This window comes from Annulohypoxylon truncatum (assembly GCF_022578515.1).
Source record: "Annulohypoxylon truncatum strain CBS 140777 unplaced genomic scaffold F4807scaffold_4, whole genome shotgun sequence".
In the NCBI taxonomy this organism is placed as follows: Eukaryota; Fungi; Ascomycota; class Sordariomycetes; order Xylariales; family Hypoxylaceae; genus Annulohypoxylon; species Annulohypoxylon truncatum.
This window is the reverse complement of record NW_025953790.1, coordinates 238,680-262,928: the sequence shown is the minus strand read 5'-3', so window position 1 is coordinate 262,928 and position 24,249 is coordinate 238,680. Positions and strand designations below refer to the sequence as shown.

Sequence of the window (24,249 nt, the reverse complement as noted above, 5' to 3'; positions counted from 1 at the left end):
AAGATAAGACAGAACCTGGCGAATCCAAAGATAATTACGATTACACAAAGAGATCGTCAATGCGCCGAGGCTGGATAAGACAGTTGCATTCAGACTTCTTAAAAGACTTTTTATATAAGAGCGTCGAATTACTCGAGCCACGAAAACTACCCAGGTAGGTATGTTAAAGCAACTGTAGGTAGTTCTCGGGGCTCGGTGTCGGCAAGGCGTCCCGGCTGAAGGAAAGCGATATCTATCGACTGGCGGTGGTTAAGCGCCCCGAATAACCTGGAATCCTGCAGTCGGAGCGCAAATGTCACCTCACGCGGTGTCGTGCTTGGACTGGCGATTCTAAGGTATATTGCGCGATGCAATCACGCGCACGAGACAATATACATGCCATGGCATCATCACACAAGATGCGTGCGCAATATATTCAAATCAGACAGCAATATATGCGTTCTCGGGAGCGCCGTCGCGAAGGACGCGACGTCAAGCGACTCGACTTGCCTCATGCGGCTCTAGATAATTCTGCGCCGGAGATAGACGTCGTAAAATAAAAATAAAAACTGTCAGAAAATTCGTGGGCGTGTAGTAAGACTGTAAGCACATCCAATGCAATTGACCTATGATATGAGATATCCGGGTACGCCCGAGATCAGGAACGGGCAGAACAACCTCCTTATTGGGGAATGGCTCAGGACTTGCAGTACCTAAGATCGCGCCACTAGACCCTGTCGGCAGTGAGATTTAGGTGCTGACTAGACCCCTTTTTGCTACTAGCCCAGGCAAGCCACATCCTAGCGTACCTACTAGGTAGGTATCGGTAGGGCTCCGAATCCAGAATTCTCGGCGACAATCCTACAGTCTTTTAAGCACTTTGCGAGTCGAGGCGCGGGATTTGATGGGATTTCTTCCTCTTTGAGAATTTGGTATCCTGGATGGTTTTTATTTGTTTGAATGTCGTTATCGCGCATAGCCTGGCTTTGAAAAAAACGCAAGGATGGGTTTTATTGAATTACACAGTATATCATGTTACACAAGCAGGGGTGCATACTTGTTCTTCTCTTCTAATTTTTTAATTTTTTAAATTTTTAAAACACACCGCCATACATAATCTAGAGGTTGATTAAGCTTGATCAAGAGCAGATATAGCTTGTTTTACAATGAAACACATCGTGATAATACATCAAGCTAACCCGAGTTTACTAAACCTAAAGAGATAAGTCCACACTACCTAGATAGACTAAATATTAAAAACAATTTAAAAAAATTTTTCGATCTTTAACAATCAAAAACTGTATTGAAACCACTAAACTCGTCGAGATTGGTTGCTCAATAATGGCCGGCGAAGACGTATTAGAGTTATCTCAATGGACGTACAAAGGCCGGCCTTTGGAGCCGGCTCAAGAACCCGTGGAAAATACTGACAAATTCGGACTTACGTGTTTAGTCGTTGATCAACTTCGAAAATCGCGGTATAATGACGTACGAGAAATTATCGAAGCTAACGGTCAGGTAAAGCAAGATACATCAAACCAAAACAACTGATAATTGACGCCTTTAGATCATATTACGCCTGATCGACCTCAAGGTGCTCCGAGAAAGTGGCAAAAGAATATGGCCGAAGCTTGAACTTGATAGACAACAAAAGATGTCAGCTCTTGCAGCCTACCTCACAGTCGCGTCAAGCAATGATGACAGCTGCAAGCAGTGTCTAAATAGAAAGTCCCGTGGCCCTTGCGTGGAATGTGTTGCTGCTGGCCCAGATACCTTCAGTGGCGCTTGCACAAACTGCCAGTTCTCAAGCACGGCGTCTGCTTGCTCTTTTTACTCAGGTCAGTGACTTTCAGCGATTACGGAGATCAAGTACTATAAAGCTAAATCAAGAAAGGTCGAGCTGTCAAAAATCGAAAAAGGGCTCGTAAAAACGATGATGATGACAATTCAGACTCGGACAGGTTTTCCTTGACGGCGGATCTGCTTGAACAAGCTACCACCCGTGAGCTTGAGCGCTGGCGCAAGTTAATCGAGGATGAGATATTGAGCCGCGAAGCAGCCCACGCTTCACACAAGCGCCGAACCCGTTGAAAGGAGGTCCAAGAACAAGTGAGCATAAAACTATGACCATTTTCTAAGACCCCATTGAGCGAATACTAAATTTTGAAATTCTCTAGTACTAGTAGTACTGACGATAAAGCCACCAAACGACATGACTGGAATTATTCAATCAACAAGCAACGATAATAATCACCAAGAGATGGATATCGGAGCATGTGAGGTTTCCGGGGCGAGCGACCGTGTCTGGCGTAACCCGGAAAAGGGGCGGCTAGCAACTCGGGTAAAAGGAGAACGACCACAAGCCGGCCGCATTTTCTCTTCAAAAGGTTCTTGTCGCTATCCAGTTACCACCTGTCTTTTCACTAGTACCCGAAACGCATTTGATAGCCGTGGCCATTACCTCCATAATTGCCATGTTCTTTGTATCACACTACCTATTCATTCTCCCATGAAGGCAGAGACAATTTAATTCTGGCTAACAAGCTATCTCTTCGGTCATAAGCCCATGGAGACTTCAAATTCACCTTTTCGAATGAGCACCAAAGTTTGGCTAATATTACAATTTGATTTTTTTTTTCTGTTTTATTTTATGATATTCTATGTCTATTATCCACGAGGACTCGCTCAGCCCTTGTCAACCTATTCCATGTAGACCTTATGAGGCTACAACCATGTCCATCTAAAACGCTTGGGGATATCTTAAAAACCAAAAGGAAACCAGCCGATTGTTTTAGGGTCAATCAAACCCTATCGCCTCCCCTGGACACCATTTTATGTATACAAAGGAGGGGATTTTTTCGAGGGAATAAGGGGATACATAACGATAAAAAAACATCACACGTTATCTGTGTAGCCAATTTTCGCGTTACCCTGCGGTAAAAAGAAGTAGGTAGGAGGTGGAGATTGGAATGCCCTTTTAATGATCGTTAACATCCTCGTCTCGCCCAGGGTACATGATATCTTGAACCACGACTGCTCTGATATGGCTGTATAAGACAAAACAGTATGTTAAGAACAAGCAGATGGACATCCCGGTTGCAACCCATTTGGCCACCTCGCTATTGAGCTCGTTGGATATCGATATTGTTGCCAGGATAAAACCGGTGTTTGGGAAGACCATCGCCCACCAGCCCAGGTGAAAGTACTTGGGGGGCGAGCTAATCGTTGCGACCAGAGCAATGCCGAACCACCAAAGAGACAACGCCCACAGGAAGACGGCACCGATGATTGCGAAAGTCCTGATCATGAAGACGTCGATGAACCCATCCATCTCTCGATCGAACGTGTCGGGCATGCCGTTCGCCATTCCAATGAAAGCAAGCGCCGTGAAAGCTGGTGGTCCCACGTTCATGAAAAGCCCGGGTCGGTGTTCGCGATTCGGAAGACCTGTTCCATTGTTAGCCACTCTTATATCCATTACACTTAAAGATTTACTTCTCCGTTTGGATTACGTACCGGCTGACATTAGACGTCCAACCATGTGAGCATACATCATAACAGCGACAGATAATCCTAGACCTTGGCAGGTCATTCCAGCGGTCACTATCGGTATCGCTGTGATATCCGGTTGCGTATCGGCGATGACTGAAGCGATAGTTCCCGAAAGCATGATGGGGAAGATCGGCAGAATCCAAGTTGGCATCATCGTCTGCAACCCGAAGTTATGTGTCGCAAAGACGAAGCTGTACTGTCCGACTGCCAGAATAAGTGTAATAACAACATAGCCCCAGAAGACAGCTTGAATGAACCATTTTAGCGCCACATCGCCGTCGGGTATGGCGTATCGCTGGGTGCTAGTGATCAGAGTAGCGATGGACAAGAAGAAAGTCGGGAAGAAGAATCCTTCACGAGGATGCGATAGAGATTTGCAGAAGTCGCCTTGGTGAAGGAAAAACCGTGTAAGCATAGCAAATACTAACGAGGTGAAGATAATAATGTTGACGATATAAACGAATAACCCGATTTGTCGAAGACCCGGAAACTGATGAGGTTGAGCAAATATCAAAAGTGATAATCCACCCGTGCTCATGGGTAATGTGAACCACGCCCAGGTGAAGTGGTGCATCCTTTGGCGGATTCCAAGTTTCGGTCGGTTCGGATCGTTGACATCGATGTGGTGTTCTCCATGCTCGTTGTTGCCATGCTCGACGTCTTTACCCCGGCCCTCCTTCATCGCGATAATCGAGTTTGCAGATGAGCTGAGTTGCGTCCCGGGCCGCTCTTCCTCGGACCCATCTGGTCTCTTCTCATCTAAGGGGTATTGTATTGTTGTCCGTTCTGAGTCGGGAAACATAAATGAGTGTGTCGGCGATGTTTGATAAGATGTGCTGCCCTTAGAAATAGGGGCACCAGCTAAGTTCCGCTCCATCTCCACGAAAGTAAGTCTAAACTATTACAGTACTGCTAAATGCCAAAAGGGAAACGAAGAGAAGATCTGGGGAAAGGTGAGATCTATACAGATAATACTAGGAAACAAGTGATGGTGAACTGAAGGGAAACTAAGGAGAATAAAAAGAGAAAAGCGGAAAAACAACCCAAACTATAGAGTACCGGCCTCCGGGAGAACTGAAATCGAATATCGTACCAGAGGATACGAACGTTGGGTATGAACTCAGAATACTTGAACAAATTACGAATCCTTTATGTGAGATTGGCACCACCGCCTCCCCTGTTAGTCCGAGCCAAGACATAAGAAACATATGTAAATAAGAAACAATTAACGGTAGAGGATCTCTGGGCTCTCTCCCTGCTTGCCCAGGACCCGAATCAGGACGGAGGGTCTCGATAGGGCCTACCGCTAAATCAGGGTTGCACGCAGATGGCCGAGCTTCCATTGCGATCTTCGTGCTGCCCAACGAGGGATACGTGCTATGCTATGGATCCACAGAAAACTTCACAAATGCACAATTTTTACAGTCCTTGTAAGTCCCAGCTCGTGGTCAAGATCAGTCTAATCCGCATACGATACTAGCGTTCACCACGAGATTCACACTCCCAGGACCCCTTGCCGCCCATGAGATGAACGCGAAGAGAGCCAAAACGGGCCCCCCACGCCTTGAAACGACGACACTGTCGAAAATAGAAGTCCAGTTTTGTTAAGCGGTACTCCTTGTGACGGATCAGGAGCCAAGACGGAGGGAAGAAACAAAGAAATCTCTTGAGATATCTTGGTTCCTGATAGGGTGTCAGCAAAGATGCTCAAGACACAGGCGGCGACTTGGCACGAGGGAGATCACCATGGAGCCTCATAACGCCAAGATCGAAGCTCATTGGACCACACGGACGTCATCCCGGCCATTGTTTCTCACAGGACGACGTCAAACATGAAGTTGATTGAGGCCGGTGGGCCGGTGGGCCGGACCCATTGAAAATAGATCTCACGGCCTTACCCTAGTTCGGATGGTAAGCTACGGTACACATCCGTGGAACAAAGTGGATAGCATGAGCCTCATAGATAGCGACTCTTGGCAACTTGTCTTGGCTGAAGGCTTAGTGGGGGCCACAAATTATCGTAAAAGGGGGGGTGGAGTTTTGAAGAATGAGTGAGCGATCCGAAAACACCCGCGCCGACCAAAGCGTATGAGAAGCACATGTTTCATCCGAACAATTTTTTTTGTTTCTCGACGAGTCAGACAAAAATCGTACACGATCATCCGTTGATGGTCTGCGTGCTACGGACGTACTGGGAGAAACTGCGCCTTCGTTGACGTAGAAGACTTGCGCGTAAACTGACAAACATAAAATGTGATAGACGGGATAGTCGCGCCAAGACTTCTTGTCTTGGATCAATATTCAATAGCGGCTTGATCAATTTCTAGACTTGGCGCTGAAGAACGCCTAAGAACACTTAGGAACGCCTCATTACACTACCGGTACAGCATGTACAGCACAGCATAGCGCAGCATAGCACGCACAACACAGCATACCTGAGGGCTCTAACAGGAACAGACAGATCCATTACAGAGAACGCAAGGCGTGGCAAGGTGGGACCGTCTAAACGCCAAAGCCAGCGCCATCGTCGTCACCGAGAGAACCCTTGCTAGAAGGGAAAAAATAAACTAAAATAAAAAAAACAATCTGTTACATAGCTCTACATACCAGCTATACCTAACGCTACTACCGCTACCAGCAAGGGAGTGACGATCACATGCGAAACAGATGTTATGGGTCTAGGAGTAACTCGACAGCTCGATGATACACGGAGCTGGTATTTTTATCCTCCCAAGCTTTATGCTCACCAATCTCTCCTCGCCTTCTGTTACTCCGGAAAGATTCTTATCCAAAGGGTCCGTTCTGTCGACTTGGCGGCTTCCTACCGGTATGTATGGATTGCATATTCTGACCGCAGGTTGCCTTTCTTGATTTCTCGTCGCTGCTGCAGCTGCTGTTGCCGTTAAGCCGACAGCTGTCGGCGATACGACTCTTTGTCCAGAATGCTCCATATGCGTGCTATCTTGCCTTCCTGGAAGAGGTAGGTGACGTGCTCGCAGAAGTTGACGTGGCGGCCGTTCGGTTTTGCGCCTGCCATGATCCCGACTGGCGTGCCCGTGAGCTCGAGGCGCACGGCGACGAGCTGAGACTTCTCGTCCGCGATCACGGTGTGCAGGCCGAAGACGATGTCTGGGATTGCCGTGCGCGCGTTCTGTATCAGGAGCTTGTACTGGTCCAACGTCAAGGTCTTGGTGTTGTGGATCGTTTGGGGGTGACAGAACTTGTGCAGGTCCGTCTCCATTGTTTGCCCGCTTATGCAGCGGATGTACGCCCTGTACGTCTCTTCCAATTCGCCGGCGGAGAGTTTTACTACGGGTTGGCTCGGCGGCAGCGGCTGGAGGCTGATAAGGTCTGGCGTGTACTGGTATTCAGGCTCGGAGAGTTGGCGCAGCATCTCTTCGCCGTCTGCCAGCGTAAACATCGTGGATACCTTCCCATCCTTGAACCAAACAAACTGCTGCTCAGTAAATGAGATTGGCTGGGCGCTATTGTTGTCGTTCGCATTCGCCTCTTCGGCCTTCACGAGCAGAGTCGAGGCAAGACGTTGCGATGCTTGGTCGACGATGAGGACGTCCACCGTCAGCGTGACGGATGCACCGTTGCCGCCGAAGGACTTTATCTCTGCGGCATAACTCTCGGGCGTATAGTCTTGGCCGTTTCTGACGAGGTGAGAGGTCATATATCTTGGCAAATCCTCCCATTTCTTTTGGTTGACGCTTTTGATGATGCATCTGTAGATTTGCTCGATATCGGCCATCGTGTCACTTTTCGATGATAGTTTATTACCGTCTTGGGTCGATGTTCGCGAATATTCCTAACTAAGGCAACGAAATTACAAGGTATTGAGCCTACCTGTCTGGGTTCCTACTCTATACACGCCTACAATTCTTACAAGCTCGACTCTATTTGTACGGCTTTTGCTGTGCCTGAATATCCTCTCCCGTTGCTGCAGGAACAGGGAGGTTGGCAAGAAAGGCGGACGGGATCTACCAACGGGCCGCTCTTATAAGCTATAAGAATGCCGGATCCAGTCTCTTGGCTGCAGTCGTGCATATCCTACTTACCGCTAACTAACAACACACCGTATTCTTCCTCTCTCGATGCCAATTGACAGACACGAAAGCATTTACTGATGTGTCTCTTCAACCATAAGACGATACTTACGAATATTGTGGTTCGCGATGCTTGGCGTCACATGGATGTGTTGATGAATTTCGTCAACAACAGATAAGACCCCCCCTGTGCCGGACCCAACGCTGCGGGTCCATAAGAACTCGAAACATACCGCCAAGGATGAACTTCAGATAGGTGAGTTAAGGCTCAGACGAAAGCTAGCCGCCGGGTAACCCGTTCAGGAAATACCCAAGATCTTTTCGTTTTATGAGATAAGCACCATATACCCTGCCAAGCCAGCCAAGTAATAAGGATACAGATTGGAAACAATTCTTCAGCATCCGGAATAAAAATAGACGTGTCGGATTTTGCCCGTTAAAAGATTACAGTGGGACTCCGGGACTTGGAAAGCTGAAAATGCTTGGTATTTTTTCCTCTTTTCGGTTTTTTTCTTCTGTTCTGCTGCAGCCCATCACGATCATGGGATTTGGGTGTGCAGAACTCGTTGCCGGATGCAGTAACACATTATAGTCGCGACGGATTTTTACCGCTTCGAAGGAAATAATGAGGCTTATCACGACTTTTCCATACTAGGAGAATAATTATACATAAGCCCTAAGCGAATTGCTCTGACGAATATCCAACGCCCAAGCGTCGTACATATAATGAACCATATTGAATGCATTATACGCTATGGCCTACTATTTGCCAGATGAAAAATTTTAAGAAATTGTAATACACGGTCTATGGGAAGGGATTCCTGCTTCCATTTTCCTCATGCCCTACGGGACACCCATTTACACGGATAGATGTTACCTAGTTATGGCTCGTGCAAGAATTCTTCAATCTCGATGATGAATGAGCCCAGAGGTAACCCAAGTCTACTACCTTGTGAGTCCTTGGCTCCTATCATCGTGTAGATTGTTTCCTGGTTACAACTCCCAACCATAATCGATATCTACGTAGATTCACCTTCTATAGGGTTCTGGATACCAGACATAGGTGTTGGCAACTAGGTCGGATAAAACGGCTACGAACGCCTTCGAATAACCACACCAGCGTCTCTCGGCCGTGATTGATAGTCTTAGCCATGAAACGTTGTAATCACGAAAGTGTATTCGCGGAAGAGTCGAGTAGAGGACTGGGTCACGTATGTGTGTATTCCCAGTTAGAAAATATCGCGCTAACTTGGCATGTTCTATCTTGCCGCCGGGTTAGGGAGCCGTGAGAGAATCCATCAATTTCCAATCATACTATCCAACTCGCGTAGGCACGCCATTATCCTAGTCTCGTATGAAGCCGTTATGGGTAAAAACCTTGTCGGCGGTATTGCAAGGTATCGGTGCTGCAGGTATCTTGGAAGTTGATTTCTAATGTCTCAGCCTGTATACCTACCTAAAAAGTCAAATGGCTTTCTAAGCAAAGGAACTTCACGGGGCAATGGCCATGAGAATAAGCGCAGGTAGTCTGTATAGCAGATGGCTGTATCAAGAGCCAGCTTTCCTACGGAAGAACTATTAACATGAGACCATAAAGCGCTCACAGTCGTAGACCAACGCTCGAAAACATACGTCTAGAGGCAACATCAGCATAAGCTTTTGTGCTCAGCTAACACCAACCTTTTCTAGTGTAGTCCACACCGAGTAACCATAAGCCGCACTTTTAGTATCACAGAAGTACGGCCGAGAAAACGCGAAGGGGCTGTGTCCAGACCAAGGTAAGTTTCTCCGGAATATTTTCGTGCTCTCGCAAGTTCGAACCAGGTGGCGAGACGTACACATGCCAGCCAAGAAATGAGATAAAAATTCCGCGCCGTGTTGTTTTGCTTCCGGCGGCCTTAGTTGAAGATTGATCGATGCACGTAATCGTTGCATCTAGTTTTGTCGGGATCCGGCAGGCGGGTAAGCGGATCGCATCCGTCGAGTTGTCCTAGCTCCTAGACATCATCTAACGAATCTAGAGACAGAATTCATGTGCTCCTCTCACCGATTCTGAACGGCATCGCCATCCCGTGTATTTCGTAACTCACTCGAGCTGCCTAGGCTTACCCAATTTAGGGGGTGGATTGAATGTAGGCGCCAAGAGTCGCCGGTGAGATTAGCGGAAGCATCCACGGGGGCGCCGGAGCAGGGGCGATCGATTGACCCAAAGGAACATCAAGGAAAAACAAGACTTATGGACTTTGACAACTCTCATAATAAGGGGGCCCTGTCAAATCTGTGCCCAACCTATTAGGAAGGCTGCCCAGGAAAAATTCTGCATTCTGGAAAAGCAAAAATCTCTTCCATGTCAATTCGTATCACTGACTCAATCGAGAAAACGGGAACAAGAGCATTAAGATGGCAAATTAATGTTGAGTACCTCTTAACTAAGTAGGCAGGTAATTAATATCGAATTATCAACAGAGAAGGGTGTTATGGGGTATCAAGGCCAAAATCTCTTCACTCCTTCCGATTAGGAATCGGTTTCCCCTGGCCTAACGCTCTGGGGGTTGTGGAATAAGTCGTTCGGATCCCACTTCGACTTTATCTGGCCCAAGGCGTTGAGGTTCGGGCCCCAATACGACTCTTGGGCATCTGCGAGGGACGGGTCGACGTAGCCGGGATACGTCGTCAAGGTCTGCGCGGTATCGCCCTGGATCGTGGTCATGATTCCTCCTATGAATTCCTTGGTACTGTTGGTCAAGGTCGGAATACCGATACCGTATCCCTGAGCGAACATAATCTTGTCACGATGGGAGTATGCGGTCGCGTTCATTGGAATATCGCTGACTGCGCCGCCAGAGGCGTCGAATATCAGAAACCAAAGAAGCGTTCCACGGTCCGCATTGTCGATGTAAGTCGTCACCTGCGTGGTGGTATCTAGTGATAGCAACTCATCGGGTTTGAAGGCCAAGCTCTTAGCTGTAAACTCGCTGCGGATATCGGAAAGGTACAAAGCAGCATCCTCTGCTTGCTGTGCGATAACAGCTAACCAATCATCCACAACGACGGAGACATTCCCAGTAGGAATCTTCTCGGGGATACCAGTGGCTTTCCACTCATCCTCAGTTCCGTAGAAGGTGGCGGTGATGATAACACCGAGTTCGTGCATAACAAACTCAGTGCCAAATCGCCGGTCAAGGTTAGGGTCCGAGATGAGATCCTGCCACTGCTGAAAAACGGGAATCAGATCCGTGTGCTTGCCCAAAGATAGCGAGAACGAGTACTGCACGACATCGCCAGGTTCGGGATGCGTTTTAACAACAAATTCGGTGATGACGCCGAAACCTGCGCCCGCACCTTTCAAAGCCTATCACATGTGAGTGCTCAAGTTCCAGGGGAAGAGCCATAACAAGCTTACGAAGAAAAGATCACTGTTTTGAGTCTCGCTGGCCCGCTGAATGGTGCCATCCGCAGTCACCACCTCGACTTCGATGACATGATCGAGACACGATCCCCACATGCGAGATGCGGGACCAAGTCCACCCTTACAATGATAATGTCAGTGAATAATTCTTCCTCTCGCAAAAGCACATCAAGACTTACAATCGTCGCATGACCGCCAATACCGACACCAGGACAAGTTCCGTGCGCTATCGCTCGTTTACCGTTGTCATGAAGCTTGGTCGTTACGTCGGAAAGGTGAGTGCCTCCCCCGATCGTCGCATGCCACGTACTGGTATCCATGGTGAAGTTCTGGAGGTTTACGAGATCGATAACGAGTTCGCCATCTTGTCCGCCCAAGCCTATCACCCGCAAATCAGTCCATTGTCCGCCACCTATACTCTTCTAAGGTTTGCGCATACCGTAATTTCTATTTCGGTATTAGTAAAACTAAATGATTCCTAACTAGCAAACGGCAATGCGCTTACGCATAAGAATGACCACCCGACTTTGGCTGAACTTTGACATTGTTTGCGACGGCGCATTTGATAAAATCCGATACATCCTGAGCAGTGCTCGGTCTCGTCACGGCGATGGGCGTTATGGGGTATTCGAGGTTATATCGGTTGACCCAGGAGACTTGGTAAAGTGGGTTGTCAGGAAATGCGACGCAGTTGTCGCGGCCATTGCAAACAGCGTTCAGACAGTCGGACAGCGGGGTGCTCGGTGTTTGGCCCATTACGTTCATAATCTTAAAGATATCTTATTAGGTAAGTAGGTAGAAGGTACATATACTAGGTCAAAAGGGTTTGTGAGCCCAAAAGAGACTCCTGACCCTCGAGCGTCGAGATATCCAAACTTGGCGGTGAGCTGGAGTTGGAGTAAGGGATGTTTGTCGCGGGAGCTGTGGGAAACCGTGACTCCTGTTCGAATAGGAGAGGGGGCGAGTTTGTCAGGTTTGTCAAGTCCTGGAGAAGTTGCAAGCAACCGCATTTTATTATTTACATTACCTTTCCTACGTTGTACGATTGTTTCCAGGATTAATACTACCCGCAGATGCTACTTGCCCAATAAGGATCCACGAGGGCAAAGCCCATATCAGGGGTCGCGCTCCTCGCCCCAGCTAACCGTGCTCATTGGTGATCCGCAGGAACCGATCGTTCTGTGTGGAGGACCATTTTAAAATGAGGTCACTCAGCTCAGTTCTCAGGTGGGATTTGGTCTCTATAACGGCTGATAGACCAATCCCATGATGAAGCCACCCAATTTTTAATGGAAGAAACAGGGTAATTGGGGCTGTCGTATACAATGTGGCAAAGGGCCTGTCCAAGCTTTCATCTTAAAAAGCGCCATAATAAGCTTTGCGGCTTCGTCAGGCGATCCATTGCAGATGAAGTCTTAGCTGCACGGACAATAATGGGAGATGTATGCAGTCATACTCTTCAGCAAGCAGGCAAGGTCGTGCCACATTGCTTTTTGCATAGCCATGACAGCCCAGAGCTAAAGAGAAGTTAGCTGCTAGGGCTCGATCCGTGGCGGCATCTAGACCAATTAACTTCCCTAAATGACACCAGTGGATTTCTGGGGTTGGATTTATGGCATGTGATTCGTCGCATGCAGAAATGACCTCACGGAAAGTAACGTTTACCCTCCCAGGGAATCTGGCAAATGGAGGGGACCGACCGGGGGAGCTGCCGGGGGTGAGGCTGGGGTAGAAAACAACCTCCCTACTACGGTAGGCTGGGTAGGGTAGTAGGCCGGAATTCCCTGTTATTTCTATTCGCATTATACATCCGTTATACTCCCGCATTCGCCGACGGGAATATGAAGGGGGGAAGCGATACTAGCGGCATAGAAAAATCAAGGGAATTCTGCTATTGCTGTTGCCAACTTGCCATCATGTACACCCGCGAAGATGCGCTGCGATTAAGCGTCGACTGTATTGATCGCTGCCAGTAAGTCGCATAAAGGAAAGGAAAATGGAAAAGTGAAGGTGAGTTGTGATGATGTCGGTGGTAATAAACAGCCCAGATGACTTCGGACAGTTCGGAGTAATACACCTTGGTACCTCTTGAGAATGTGTCGTACTTGGGTACCGAAGATGACGGACCGCGCAGAGCCGCGCTGAAGTTCACGATGTCTTAGAATTGCGCCTCATCGTGTTACTCTTCTTCAACATTAGCATGGTGCACCAAAATAAGGGTATTAGACTGCGAAGTTGCTAGTGCGCTAGGAAGCTGAGATTTATACTTGATTCGGTCTTAAGTTCCGTCGTCCGAAACAAAATATAGCGGGCCGTTGTGTTAGGTAAGGAAGGTAGTACAGATAGTCGTTAGACCCTTTAAGCTTTTGAATTACCGACAATAGGCGAACTACCTATTCAACTGCTGTACCAATGGATACACTCAATACATACCTACATTCGTACCTTCCTATACATCCAATGTCATAATAAATCTTCGAGGATGGCATAATTCAAAAGGTATAATGTTTAAGTTCAGCAAACCTAAGAAGACTTGCACCAGCCTTTATACCCGTTTCACAGAATTACGGCGTATAAGCTTCCAGTTTGAAACATTTCTCTCTCTATCTCTACTATATTCTGACCTTACTATGCAAAGTGGAACAGGCACCACTAAAATAACGAAAAAATGATCCTAATGGCCAAAAGCTGCAAGTGTCCGCGAGATGGACCAACAAGCTAGTATGGACTAAGCAGTTCGAGGTCTAGCAATGCTGTTGCTCTCCAGCGTATAATAGTCAAGTGAGCTTCTCTTTCTTTTTCCAGGCCTTCTTCGTCTTTGTCATAAGGGTCAGGCTATCTGTATGTCACGTCTATTGATCGAATACTTCTTCGAATAACCCAATCTAGGCTCGTCTAGAGGGGCTAATCCGGTAAACTGCTTGCTGCCTTACATCAACCGAGCTTCGTAACATCTTGACTAACTCTTGTTAGGAACGCATAGAATCGATAGAGTTTCTTTCTACCGTTAACCCTTCAACAGTGCTACCATTCGTTTCACAGCTAGCGGTTCTATCTATATTTCATCTATTACTTAGAATTCTAGAGCTTGTTTCCAGTTACACCAAAGTTGGTTATTGTCCCTTCGATCAATTACAAACAATATTTACCCTCTTTACGCACTTAAGATTAATGTAACAAACTCAATCAACAGCAAATCATAATTTGCCAAAGCTTATCGTAATCTATCGATTTTCGTTCTGTACGCCCTCTGTCAAAAGCCATCGTCCAATTGAAGAGAAGCTGTCTCCAAGATGTTGAAAGGAGGAAGACTCGGGAAACAATTTCCTAAGAACAAGCGCAGGCCCCTACCCCTGACCCCGCCTAAGTCAACTGGGATAACCCCTCCCCCACCTTCTATACCGTTGGCGCTGTTATCCCCAACATCCCCACACCGGGACTATCGGCTAGATGATCTTCCACGGGATCTCTACGTATCTCGTCTTGCCGGTTATGGCGGGGCCAAGCTAGAGCTGGCAAAGAGCGACCCCTTATCCTTCTTGTCCCCCTTATCCCTCGTGCCCTCGTGCACCGAAGCTACGCCTTATAGTGGCGCCCGTCATCGGAACGGAGGGGCTTCCCTCGGCAAGAGACTGGCCTACCGTGGCGCGCCTGGTGTAACCAATGGGGATTTATCTCATCAGCCGACTATCAATGGTCTCCATTCTCTCCATCGTCATTATTCCCGTCTTCGTAAGGGTACGATTTCCACTCCCACGATAAATACTCTGGGCATTCCAACATTTGCTGTTAGGCCATCTAGACCATATAGTACCAAGGCTCTCACACATCTCGAGTCGAAATCGAGATCAGCTCTCACATGTATCCGACAGAGGCACGTTGCACTGGACTTATTTAGAAACCAATCACTTCGCACCCTCTCCACCTCGAAGCCCGCCATGTATACAGCATCGTCCGCCTTTTTCGAGGCGCTGTGGGAGGCCGGAGTCTCCCACTGCTTCGTCAACCTGGGTTCGGACCATCCTAGTATTCTCGAGGCCATGGTCAGGGGACAAAACAGTGGAAAATTCCCACGTATTATCACATGCCCAAATGAGGTTCGTTCATCAGCGCATGGTGAGCGGCTCCGGAAGGGGACCGGCTTGCATCTGTAGCACCAATCGGAATGACTTTAGCTAACTTCCCGGAAAATAGATGGTGGCGATGTCAATGGCGGACGGCTATGCACGTTTAACGGGCAAGCCGCAGTGCGTCATTGTCCATGTCGACGTAGGCACTCAGGGTCTAGGGGCTGCTGTCCATAACGCGAGTACCGGACGAGCCCCGGTCCTCGTCTTCGCCGGGTTGAGCCCGTTCACGCTCGAGGGAGAGATGCGGGGTTCGCGGACCGAGTACATTCACTGGATCCAGGACGTGCCCGACCAGAAGCAAATTCTCGGCCAGTACTGTAGGTACGCGGGAGAGATCAAGACGGGTAAGAATATTAAGCAGATGGTCGGTCGGGCCTTGCAATTCGCGACGAGTGATCCCCAAGGTCCGGTCTACCTTGTTGGTGCGAGAGAGGTGATGGAGGAAGAGATCAACCCTTACTCTCTAAACCAAGGTGAGTGGGAAAGGGTCGAACTCGGCGGATTAACACCGAAGACTTCGAAAGAGATCGCAGAGGCATTGCTAGGAGCCGAAAATCCTCTTCTTATTACGGGATTCTCGGGTCGAAACCAAAAAGTTCCGGCCGCTCTCGTGGAACTAGCAAATACCGTAAAGGGATTGCGTGTGCTTGATACCGGCGGTAGCGATATGTGTTTTCCTGCGTCTCACCCCGGCTGGCTTGGACTCCGATTTGGTATTGAGCCCGAGATAGAGAAGGCGGACGTTATTGTCATATTAGACTGCGACGTCCCCTGGATCCCGACAATTAATAAGCCGAAAGACGGCGTAAAAATCTTCCACATCGATGTTGACCCGCTGAAGCAACTTATGCCGCTCTTCTACGTACCGGCCCAACATAGATACCGTGCGGACGCGCTAGTAGCAGTCGAACAGATTACATCCGAAGCTAAGAGTCAGGCTTCGGCGCTAGACGCCGCCGTCGTTGCCAAGAAATGGGACGCCCTTCAAGCGTCATACAAGGAGCGCTTGGCTTCCATCGCATCTAAGGCAACTCCTGCCGAAGATGGCTCTTTCGGCGCGGGATACCTGTCCAGGGTTTTGAAATCTTCATGCCCGACTGACACGATCTATGCTATCGAGTCAGTTACGCATACGGCATTCGTGCATGATAATCTGCAACCAGAAGCCCCGGGATCGTGGATCAACTGTGGTGGAGGCGGATTAGGATGGTCCGGTGGCGGTGCTCTCGGAATCAAGTTGGCGACGGATGTCCAGAATGGCGGTAAGGGCAAGGGCAAATTCGTCGTACAGATCGTGGGCGACGGCACATTCTTGTTCTCGGTTCCGGGCAGCGTCCACTGGATCGCGAAGCGCTACAACATCCCGGTCCTAACTATCGTCTTAAATAACAAAGGTGAGTCCGCCCTAATATTATTCAAGAACGGCATTGCTAATTAATAATGCAGGCTGGAACGCTCCGCGGAAATCGTTGCTCCTCGTGCACCCGGATGGATTAGGTTCCAAGGCGACGAACGAGGAAATTAATATCTCGTTCGATCCCGTGCCGGATTACTCGGGCATCGCTAAGGCAGCTGCCGGAGGCGACTTGTTCGCCGCAAGGGTGGATAAGGCGCAGGATCTGGAGCGGACTATCAAGGAGGCTGTAAAGGCTGTCCAGGGCGGCCAGAGCGCGGTTTTGGACTGCAAGGTCACGCTTGGCTGCTAATACTTCTCTAGGTACCTGTTTGGGATGGTTCTGTATTTGATGTGGATGTCAACGTACTTATACCGTGAAGATTGGGCGTATATATCGACTAACGAGCGACGAGATGGAAGGTTGCTGCGGTATTGATAGATCTGCCATTATGGAGGGTTTAGTTTATAACTAGAATAGATACATAGTCGAAGTGAAATATTACTGTATTTCGTGTTTCCCACAAACACTGTGGATTGAAGCGACTGGTTGTCTCATAATGATGCATTCAGATTCTTTCTTATAACCCAACCGCAGATTCTAATACTGTATGTACATGTCTAAATGAGTGATTTATCTTTATATACACCTGATCTGATAGTCGCGTTTTATCGTCAGTGGCTGGTCAGCCTGGGTGGTGCTTACTTGTCTTACCGCACCTTAATAATCCATCTCCCGCATCCTAGAACTCCTCTTGGTCAGAGGAGCTGCGGTATCACCATACTCATCACGGCCTGGCCTCGAGCTACGTAGCTGCCTAGGGCACGGCTCGTCAGATTGGGCTCACATATCCTTTTCTACGGAGAAGGGGTGAAATTGAGATCTTGGGGGAGAATAGATATTTATAATAGTTATCCACATAACCCGGAACATCGCTTCAACTTACAGATTTGATGCCTAGGTACAGGGGCGTTTCGATTGCTTTGTTAGGTACCTACCTACTTACTTGCGTAGCTTCTCACATGGTATGGCAAGGCAACAACCTGCCTTCTGAAATTTACGCCATGCAGGAAAGGTGCTACGCGGCCGCATCTGCGCTGAGGGATTAAGTACAATATAAGTATGTGGCGTCGTGGGGCAGCCATGATATGTGCGGTGTGCTGCAGAAAAAGCGACCGGTCTCATGGTCTTTCGGGAGGGCGGTAACGTTGCCGTAATCTTTCCTGTAGGCGGTATGGCGTTCGTGATGAACAGAAAATTTCCCTTTTCTATTTCTTCAAGCCTAGCTAACATGGCTCAAGAAGGAAATTTTAGCATCGCATAGGTTAAGCCCTGCAGGACCTCCGTGGGGTTTGCGCTGACGGTTTCGTCGATCCCTGGTATATCTGGGGTAATGCCAAGCGATGGGATTGATATAGCTAAGCGAGCAATGCATGTCAGCGGCCATAATGAGGGTGGTTAGTTGATCACTTGTAGAGGCTAGGTAGGGGAAATCTGAAATGCCATGAATTGTTCTTTGAGACGTGAGGTAGAGATTTAATTCTATCATCTCGTATAAAAACGAAGATTTGCCTCAGCTAGTATGCTCCATCTAGGTCGCCCCCGGCTTGAAAGGTACTAGACTAAGTATTGTAGTGGCGGCACCTAAGAATTGGAGATCGTGGGGAACGAAATCTATAACTAATAAAGTGCTCGCCTCAACCTCCTTGGCGGTTACACTCGTTTGTGATATTTCCAATACTTCTTACTGTTGTCATTCTGATTATCATAACCATCACGTTAGATAGTCCAATTACGAGTACGTGGCCACCCGTCCCGTGATCGATTGATTTAGTCGATCTGGGCTGGGTAAGAGGGGAGGCCATATGGATACGGCCGGCTTAATCTAGATCTAGGTCCTAGTTTAGAGACTACTGGCTTTTGCAAGAATACCTAAAACTCTGAGTGACAAGAGACAATGCCCCTGAGAAGGTGAGATACATATCTCGAGCATTTCATCGAGGTTTGGTCTTGAGTAATTTATACATGTGAAAGGCTTTTGCCCTCAACAACCCTCTTTTTATCTGGATATGAAGTTCTTAACATTGGATCGTATTACTCACTTTCGATCCTAGTAAGAATCGTACATTTTTTAGTGGATGCGGAATGTCACCTTGCCACGCAAATCCTTCGTCGCCCCTGGCACTATGTTCCCCTCATTTATTTATCTCTTACTCCTGAACATCATAGCATTTGGAGAAGCAAACATACTACCCGGGTAAGCTATATCGTATTCACTCGTGATGAGTTGAAATAGTAAACACAACCGATTGGTCTACTAGCCATTGATCAACCACTGATCAAGATTCGGTATGTATTAGTCCTACTAATTGATAATTGGTTGCTCGAGCTACTCGCACATGCCTGGATACTTTGTAGAACCTCACTGCTGTCACCTGTGGACAAGTATTGTGAAGATTATATTGATGATAAGACGTGGAATCGGGCCACTTAAACTTCGACACGGATACTTCTTTATCTTCCTCTATATTCGTCATCCTAGATTCATTGGCGAGTTTCTTTCCATCTATCGATTCATCACCTAGGTTAGTAGCTGTCCTTGAGGCAATGGTTGAATTTGTTGAATTCATACCGCGTGGTTAGAGGAGAAAGATTGAACGGCAGTGGGGGCCGGGACTGCGGAATTCCCAATTGAGGGACGCACTAAAAGCATCCTTGAATAGGGTCACGAGCCTTCTGAACCTGCAGAAAATACTGCAGGCAGGGTGCAGGTAAAATGCAGGTAGCTCTGTAGCTCTGGACAGCTCCAGCACTTGAGGACCCTTATTAAGGTACGATTGGGTAAAACCCCACTATAAAGACCTTGTAAGAGTTCAGAAACATTTGACACCTATTATTAGTCCTATTTTAATCCTAGCTAGTCGCCTTAGCCTAGGTGTTGGGCTGCAAGTTCCAAAACGTCTCGTACTATTTAAGGTTGCCTTTGTTCTTCTTAATCCCCGCCACTACATTCAGGGCCGATTGAACCCCATATTTCTACCCTTTCGCTCTGGGCTAGAATCTTTTTTAGTGCAGGCGGGGCACTATAATCTGTACCTAGCAGCCGCTTGGGTACTTGACTTTAATAGTTTAATTAACGGTCAAACGCGGTCACCTACAAGGGACTCGGTACGAAAGGCGGGAAAGACTAAAGAAATAAACCTAAAGCGGCTTGCTACTTCTGTTTACCTCGAGTCTTGTCCCCTCTTCATTGTATTAATTGTACGGCCTCGACTTTGACCGCCCCAACTTTGTGTCTAGTTCGCCCGTCACGCGGCAGATATTACTACTAGTTCTATACATAAGCTGCACATGCCAGCGCTGAAACCCGGCCGCACCCATCTCTTAAGCCTTCTTCCCGATGAGTGGCAATAACGAATACAGATACCCCAGATATTTATCCTCACCATGATCCCATTGCCATTGTTCAGGCAGATTGGGTAGTTCTGTTGGGCTACCGTACGCGGGTGACCAATACGCGGCTTCCGACGGCTAGCAAATTCGTAAACGGACCACAACATCGTCCCTAGTGCGCTAGCGGATTCGACGCCATCTGCGCCTCTGCTCCTATGAGACCATGAGCGAGGAGTCGGGCCAGAAACAGAAGCTCAACATAACAAGAATAACGCCTGGCAGTATAAATTAAAAGGCCGAACTGAAGGCTGAGGACAACGAGTATCATCGAACGAATTACTGCTATTGCGACTACGACTGCGACTGCGCCGCGATTCGAGTCAATCCTATACCATACTAGACTAGTCCGTCGTACTACCACGAGACAGCACCGTTTTACATCAGCCTTTGTTACGAGAAGGGAGCAAGGCAGACAAAGAAGCCAAATGGCAGACGACGCAGGTCACTCGGACGCTCAAGCGCCACAAGCAGACCACGAAAAAGGAGAGGGAAAAACGACGCCAACTTCGCCCCCTCCACCTCCGATTCCTTCGGCAGACCCGAGATTATTACGGCAAGCCCGGACGCCGCCCCCGCTCCACGTTGCTCCGAGCCCGTCCTCCCATGACCTCTTCAAACTCACACCGATCGCGGCCCTTAAGCTCCTATGCGCTGGTGTCGAAGCCCTCGTTCGAATTACAGGCGACATACCACCAACGCCTCCTCCCACGAGCCCGACTATTCCTAATATGCGTAGTATGCAGAGGGAGAAGGCAGAGATTGTCCGTTCTTTATCAGAAAGGAGCTTAACCCGGCTACGAGAGCAAGCCGAAGCCCAGGATAGGGCTCAGGCTCAGAATTCGGCTGCGGGTCGGACGACATCTAATCAACTCATTGACGGCGTCCACCTGAAACAAACGTCGTCGTCGCCGAAAAGCACCCCCGAACCATACATCATCATCGGTGAAAATTCCAAGCCCCTCAACCAACAACACAGCGCCATCACCCGGAAATTCTTTAGTAAAAAGCCACCACCAATTAGCATTGAGGATTATTTATTACGGATACACCGATTCTGTCCCATGTCGACGGCTGTGTATCTGGCAACATCATTCTACATCTTCCGACTCGCTGTAGAAGAACGTGCTATTCCTGTTACGCGAAGGAATTGCCATCGTCTACTCTTAGCTGGCTTGAGGGTAGCGATGAAGGCGCTCGAGGATCTGAGTTACCCGCATGCTAAGATTGCGCGGGTTGGTGGCGTGACCGAGAACGAATTAGCGAGGTTGGAGATCAGTTTTTGTTTCCTGACAGGGTTCGAATTGATCATCAGCGAGGAGGTTCTGAGGAATCATTGGGAAACGTTGAAGAAAAGCTATGGCTTGATAACTGCACAGGGCGCCCTGTCAGATGATGCGATACCGACGCTGAAACTAGATGCACTACCAAAGAAGGGATAAAGCTGAATCTGAGCAATCCAAATTACTTCTTAGTTGGCCTCTAATTACTAATATCCAAATCAAGCGATTCTTTCAGACAAGAGGTTACGCAGTTCGACTGGAGATATTGAGGCCAGATTTAAACCCGGACCTAAATCGAAAGACCGACTAATGCTTAAATCCTAGAGGATAAAGGAATAAGATGATAACATATGGCAGCAGGAGGCGTGCTCAGCACCAATTGCGAAATACATAACCGACAAGAGGAGGTGCTGATATGAGACTTGCATTATACGAGGCGGGAGCTATTTCATTTCAGCTTTGTCGAAAGGTACCAACGGAGAAGGAAAGCAGCATATTTAGGCGAACTCATTCATACGTGATACCCGAATTTTATTGTTTTTTATTTTACATATTTTATTGGCCAGATCTATATGGGTCGTATCGAGAGCTTTAACCATTTACTCGTGAGATTTTCAATCGAGAATGAGCTACCTACGATAGTGAAGCCCCGCAATCGCGACTAAAGCCATTTGACCAGAAAGGGAAGGCAATTGACTTCTTATCTGAGATCTGATTTGTCAAAGCTTCTTTAACCGCAGCAACCCGCTCCCCGCGCTGTTCCTTCCGTCGCAAAACGTCGACTGTAACTCTGTGATACCCCATGCCATTAACTTTATTTAATAGCATTAGACCTCGTGGTATTGTGACTTCGAAATCTCGGAAGTTATTCCAATCATTTTCAACCTACACACAGATCACCCGTAGTTGCAGTTCTCGGAATATTACAGGTTCTCGTGTTGCCCAGAAGCTCTACACGGATCCGAAAGCTACCCCGCATCCGTATCCGTATTACGAAGTCATCTCACGATCTGCTACGAAAGGATTTGCGACAAGAAGCATAGCTACGGCGGCAAAGCCCACGATGTCGAAGGCTAATATTGATGTGGAGAAGGTCCTGAGCGCCAAGTATCCGGCCAAAGCGCATGCTAAGCGCGTTGTCGAGTACATCAGGTCCAAGATTCCCGATGCTACCGGAGTACTGTACCTAGAAGGACGCTCGGATAAGTTACTAGAGGATAGTGATGAACCTGTTCCTTTCCGGTGAGTTATGGATACGTAGGCTCAAATAATGGCTACGTTATACTAACCTCGATAATCGCGTAGACAACGGAGAGCTTTCTTTTATCTGACAGGCGTGGATGAAGCTGACTGCTTCTTTATCTACGACATCGCAACCGCACACTCGACCCTCTTCATTCCTCCCATAGACCCCGACTCTGTTATCTGGTCCGGCCTACCACTTTCTGCGGAGGAGGCCCTAGCGAAGTACGATGTTGACGCCGTTCTTCCCTCCACCGAGCTCAACCCAACGCTGGTCAGACTTGGAAGCCCACCCAAGTCTACCGTCTTTGCTATAGCCGATCGAGTTTCGGATGCAGTGACATTCCTCGAGTTTACCAACAAGGATTTCACGATTCTTGGCGAGGCAGTTGACGAATCTCGAGTGGTGAAGGATGAGTACGAAATCGCTCTCATCAAGAAGGCCAACGAGATCAGCGGTGCTGCTCATAAGGCCGTCCTCGAGAGTGTGAAGAGTGCTAAGAACGAGTATGAGCTTGAAGGTGCATTCATAGGTACTAGCATTCGTTACGGAGCCAAGAAGCAGGCGTACCCTAGCATCGTTGCTAGCGGACGAGCTGCTGCTACTCTACATTATGTCCACAACGACAAGGACCTGGCGGGCAAGGACTTGTTGCTTTTGGACGCAGGTGCCGAGTGGAGTAACTATGCTGCTGATATAGTGAGTTACCCAATACCACTAGCATATGTCCACGAGAGCCATGAAATCCATGAAATTGCGTCAAGTGGCAGTAAATGAACTGACTAGGCCGTAGACAAGAACATTCCCCATCTCGGGAAAGTTCACAGAAGAATCTCGTGCTATTTACGAGATTGTTCTACAGATGCAGACAGACACGATTGCTGTATTGAAAGAAGGCGTGTCGTGGGACGAGGTACATCTACTTGCGCACAAGATCGCCATCGACGGTCTGTTGTCATTAGGCATTTTAAAGGGCAACCGAGAGGAGATTCTTCAAGCGCGTACTAGCACAGCGTTCCTGCCTCATGGTCTAGGCCATTATCTCGGATTAGATACTCACGATACTGGAGGCCACCCCAACTATTCCGACCCCGACCCGATATTCAGGTACTTGAGGGTCCGACAGAATCTCCCTGCTGGAAGCGTGATTACTGTAGAGCCTGGCGTAAGTTTCTTGATTAATCTAGCAACCCGAGCAAGACTAACAAAGCAATTAGATCTACTTTTGCGAATTCATCATCAGGCCCTACTTAAAGGACCCTAAGCACTCGAAGTATATTGATGAAAAAGTGCTGGACAAGTACTGGGACGTCGGTGGTGTGAGGTATGTGAAGTCTTATCATATCACCCGTTATTGGATTATAGCGAGTGGACCACTAACGTGAACGATACAGAATCGAGGATAACCTACTCATCACGAAAGACGGTTCTATTAACTTGACTGACGCCGTCAAGGATCCCGATGAGTTGGAGAAGATCATCTCCAGCAGCTAAAAATGAGATAATTATAGAACCTGTCAAAAGGGGTAAAATCAAGGGACGGATCATGCCCTAGATGAGAAAGATATTTACTGTGCTTTATGAATGAACGAATGAATGTGGAAAAAATATATGATACAACTGTGCCTAATTTTCCATCTTCCCCCTACTTCCTAGACGCCATCTTCCTGGTCGATGATTACACCCGTTCTCGCAATTACCTGTGGACCAATATAATTTTTGCTATTTCCTATCAAACGCTAACTATATCTATATAG

The 24,249-nt window shown here is 48.0% G+C and overlaps 7 protein-coding genes across 7 annotated transcripts; 4 read left to right on the top strand and 3 right to left on the bottom strand.

The window, feature by feature from the left end:
- Positions 1–1,225: 1,225 nt before the first annotated feature.
- Positions 1,226–2,459, top strand: F4807DRAFT_257690 (uncharacterized protein). Its single transcript, XM_047994462.1, has 4 exons — positions 1,226–1,497; positions 1,547–1,817; positions 1,874–2,088; positions 2,157–2,459. Exons 1-3 carry the CDS (start codon positions 1,321–1,323, stop codon positions 2,068–2,070), a joined length of 645 nt encoding a protein of 214 aa, XP_047857814.1. The 5' UTR covers positions 1,226–1,320; the 3' UTR covers positions 2,071–2,088; positions 2,157–2,459.
- A 497-nt stretch (positions 2,460–2,956) lies between these two features.
- F4807DRAFT_456633 (voltage-dependent anion channel-domain-containing protein) lies at positions 2,957–4,408 on the bottom strand (the record flags this gene model as incomplete). Its single annotated transcript, XM_048000907.1, has 2 exons — positions 2,957–3,426; positions 3,496–4,408. 2 exons carry the CDS (start codon positions 4,406–4,408, stop codon positions 2,957–2,959), a joined length of 1,383 nt encoding a protein of 460 aa, XP_047857813.1.
- A 2,025-nt stretch (positions 4,409–6,433) lies between these two features.
- F4807DRAFT_456632 (SnoaL-domain-containing protein) lies at positions 6,434–7,288 on the bottom strand (the record flags this gene model as incomplete). Its single annotated transcript, XM_048000906.1, has 1 exon — positions 6,434–7,288. The coding sequence occupies one exon, from the start codon at positions 7,286–7,288 to the stop codon at positions 6,434–6,436; it is 855 nt and encodes a 284-aa protein (XP_047857812.1).
- Positions 7,289–9,808: 2,520 nt separating this feature from the next.
- Positions 9,809–12,069, bottom strand: F4807DRAFT_257555 (Glucooligosaccharide oxidase). The gene is made up of 5 exons (XM_047994460.1): positions 11,498–12,069; positions 11,432–11,439; positions 11,172–11,371; positions 10,987–11,112; positions 9,809–10,935 (listed from the first exon to the last, which is right to left on the bottom strand). Exons 1-5 carry the CDS (start codon positions 11,755–11,757, stop codon positions 10,099–10,101), a joined length of 1,431 nt encoding a protein of 476 aa, XP_047857811.1. The 5' UTR covers positions 11,758–12,069; the 3' UTR covers positions 9,809–10,098.
- A 2,231-nt stretch (positions 12,070–14,300) lies between these two features.
- F4807DRAFT_257515 (thiamine diphosphate-binding protein) lies at positions 14,301–17,056 on the top strand. Its single transcript, XM_047994459.1, has 4 exons — positions 14,301–14,730; positions 14,786–15,089; positions 15,187–16,516; positions 16,569–17,056. Exons 2-4 carry the CDS (start codon positions 14,931–14,933, stop codon positions 16,826–16,828), a joined length of 1,749 nt encoding a protein of 582 aa, XP_047857810.1. The 5' UTR covers positions 14,301–14,730; positions 14,786–14,930; the 3' UTR covers positions 16,829–17,056.
- Positions 17,057–20,235: 3,179 nt separating this feature from the next.
- F4807DRAFT_257468 (cyclin-domain-containing protein) lies at positions 20,236–21,536 on the top strand. Its single transcript, XM_047994458.1, has one exon. The coding sequence runs from the start codon at positions 20,395–20,397 to the stop codon at positions 21,406–21,408; it is 1,014 nt and encodes a 337-aa protein (XP_047857809.1). The 5' UTR covers positions 20,236–20,394; the 3' UTR covers positions 21,409–21,536.
- Positions 21,537–22,312: 776 nt separating this feature from the next.
- Positions 22,313–23,986, top strand: F4807DRAFT_449934 (peptidase M24, structural domain-containing protein; the record flags this gene model as incomplete). The annotated part of the gene is made up of 5 exons (XM_048000071.1): positions 22,313–22,491; positions 22,555–23,191; positions 23,286–23,657; positions 23,710–23,816; positions 23,887–23,986. The coding sequence occupies 5 exons, from the start codon at positions 22,313–22,315 to the stop codon at positions 23,984–23,986; spliced, it is 1,395 nt and encodes a 464-aa protein (XP_047857808.1).
- Between the last annotated feature and the right edge of the window lie 263 nt (positions 23,987–24,249).

Excerpts from the sequence above, each read along its gene's own strand:
- F4807DRAFT_257555 (XM_047994460.1), bottom strand. The coding sequence starts at position 11,757 with ATGAACGTAATGGGCCAAACACCGAGCACCCCGCTGTCCGACTGTCTG. Across the intron at positions 11,113-11,171 it reads TTGGCGGTCATGCGACGATT|GGTGGACTTGGTCCCGCATC; the intron begins GTAAGTCTTGAT and ends TATCATTGTAAG. Across the intron at positions 10,936-10,986 it reads AAAACAGTGATCTTTTCTTC|GCTTTGAAAGGTGCGGGCGC; the intron begins GTAAGCTTGTTA and ends CACATGTGATAG.
- F4807DRAFT_257515 (XM_047994459.1), top strand. The coding sequence starts at position 14,931 with ATGTATACAGCATCGTCCGCCTTTTTCGAGGCGCTGTGGGAGGCCGGA. Across the intron at positions 15,090-15,186 it reads TTATCACATGCCCAAATGAG|ATGGTGGCGATGTCAATGGC; the intron begins GTTCGTTCATCA and ends CCCGGAAAATAG. Across the intron at positions 16,517-16,568 it reads TATCGTCTTAAATAACAAAG|GCTGGAACGCTCCGCGGAAA; the intron begins GTGAGTCCGCCC and ends TTAATAATGCAG.
- F4807DRAFT_257468 (XM_047994458.1), top strand. The coding sequence starts at position 20,395 with ATGGCAGACGACGCAGGTCACTCGGACGCTCAAGCGCCACAAGCAGAC.
- F4807DRAFT_257690 (XM_047994462.1), top strand. The coding sequence starts at position 1,321 with ATGGCCGGCGAAGACGTATTAGAGTTATCTCAATGGACGTACAAAGGC. Across the intron at positions 1,498-1,546 it reads TTATCGAAGCTAACGGTCAG|ATCATATTACGCCTGATCGA; the intron begins GTAAAGCAAGAT and ends TGACGCCTTTAG. Across the intron at positions 1,818-1,873 it reads TGCTTGCTCTTTTTACTCAG|GTCGAGCTGTCAAAAATCGA; the intron begins GTCAGTGACTTT and ends AAATCAAGAAAG.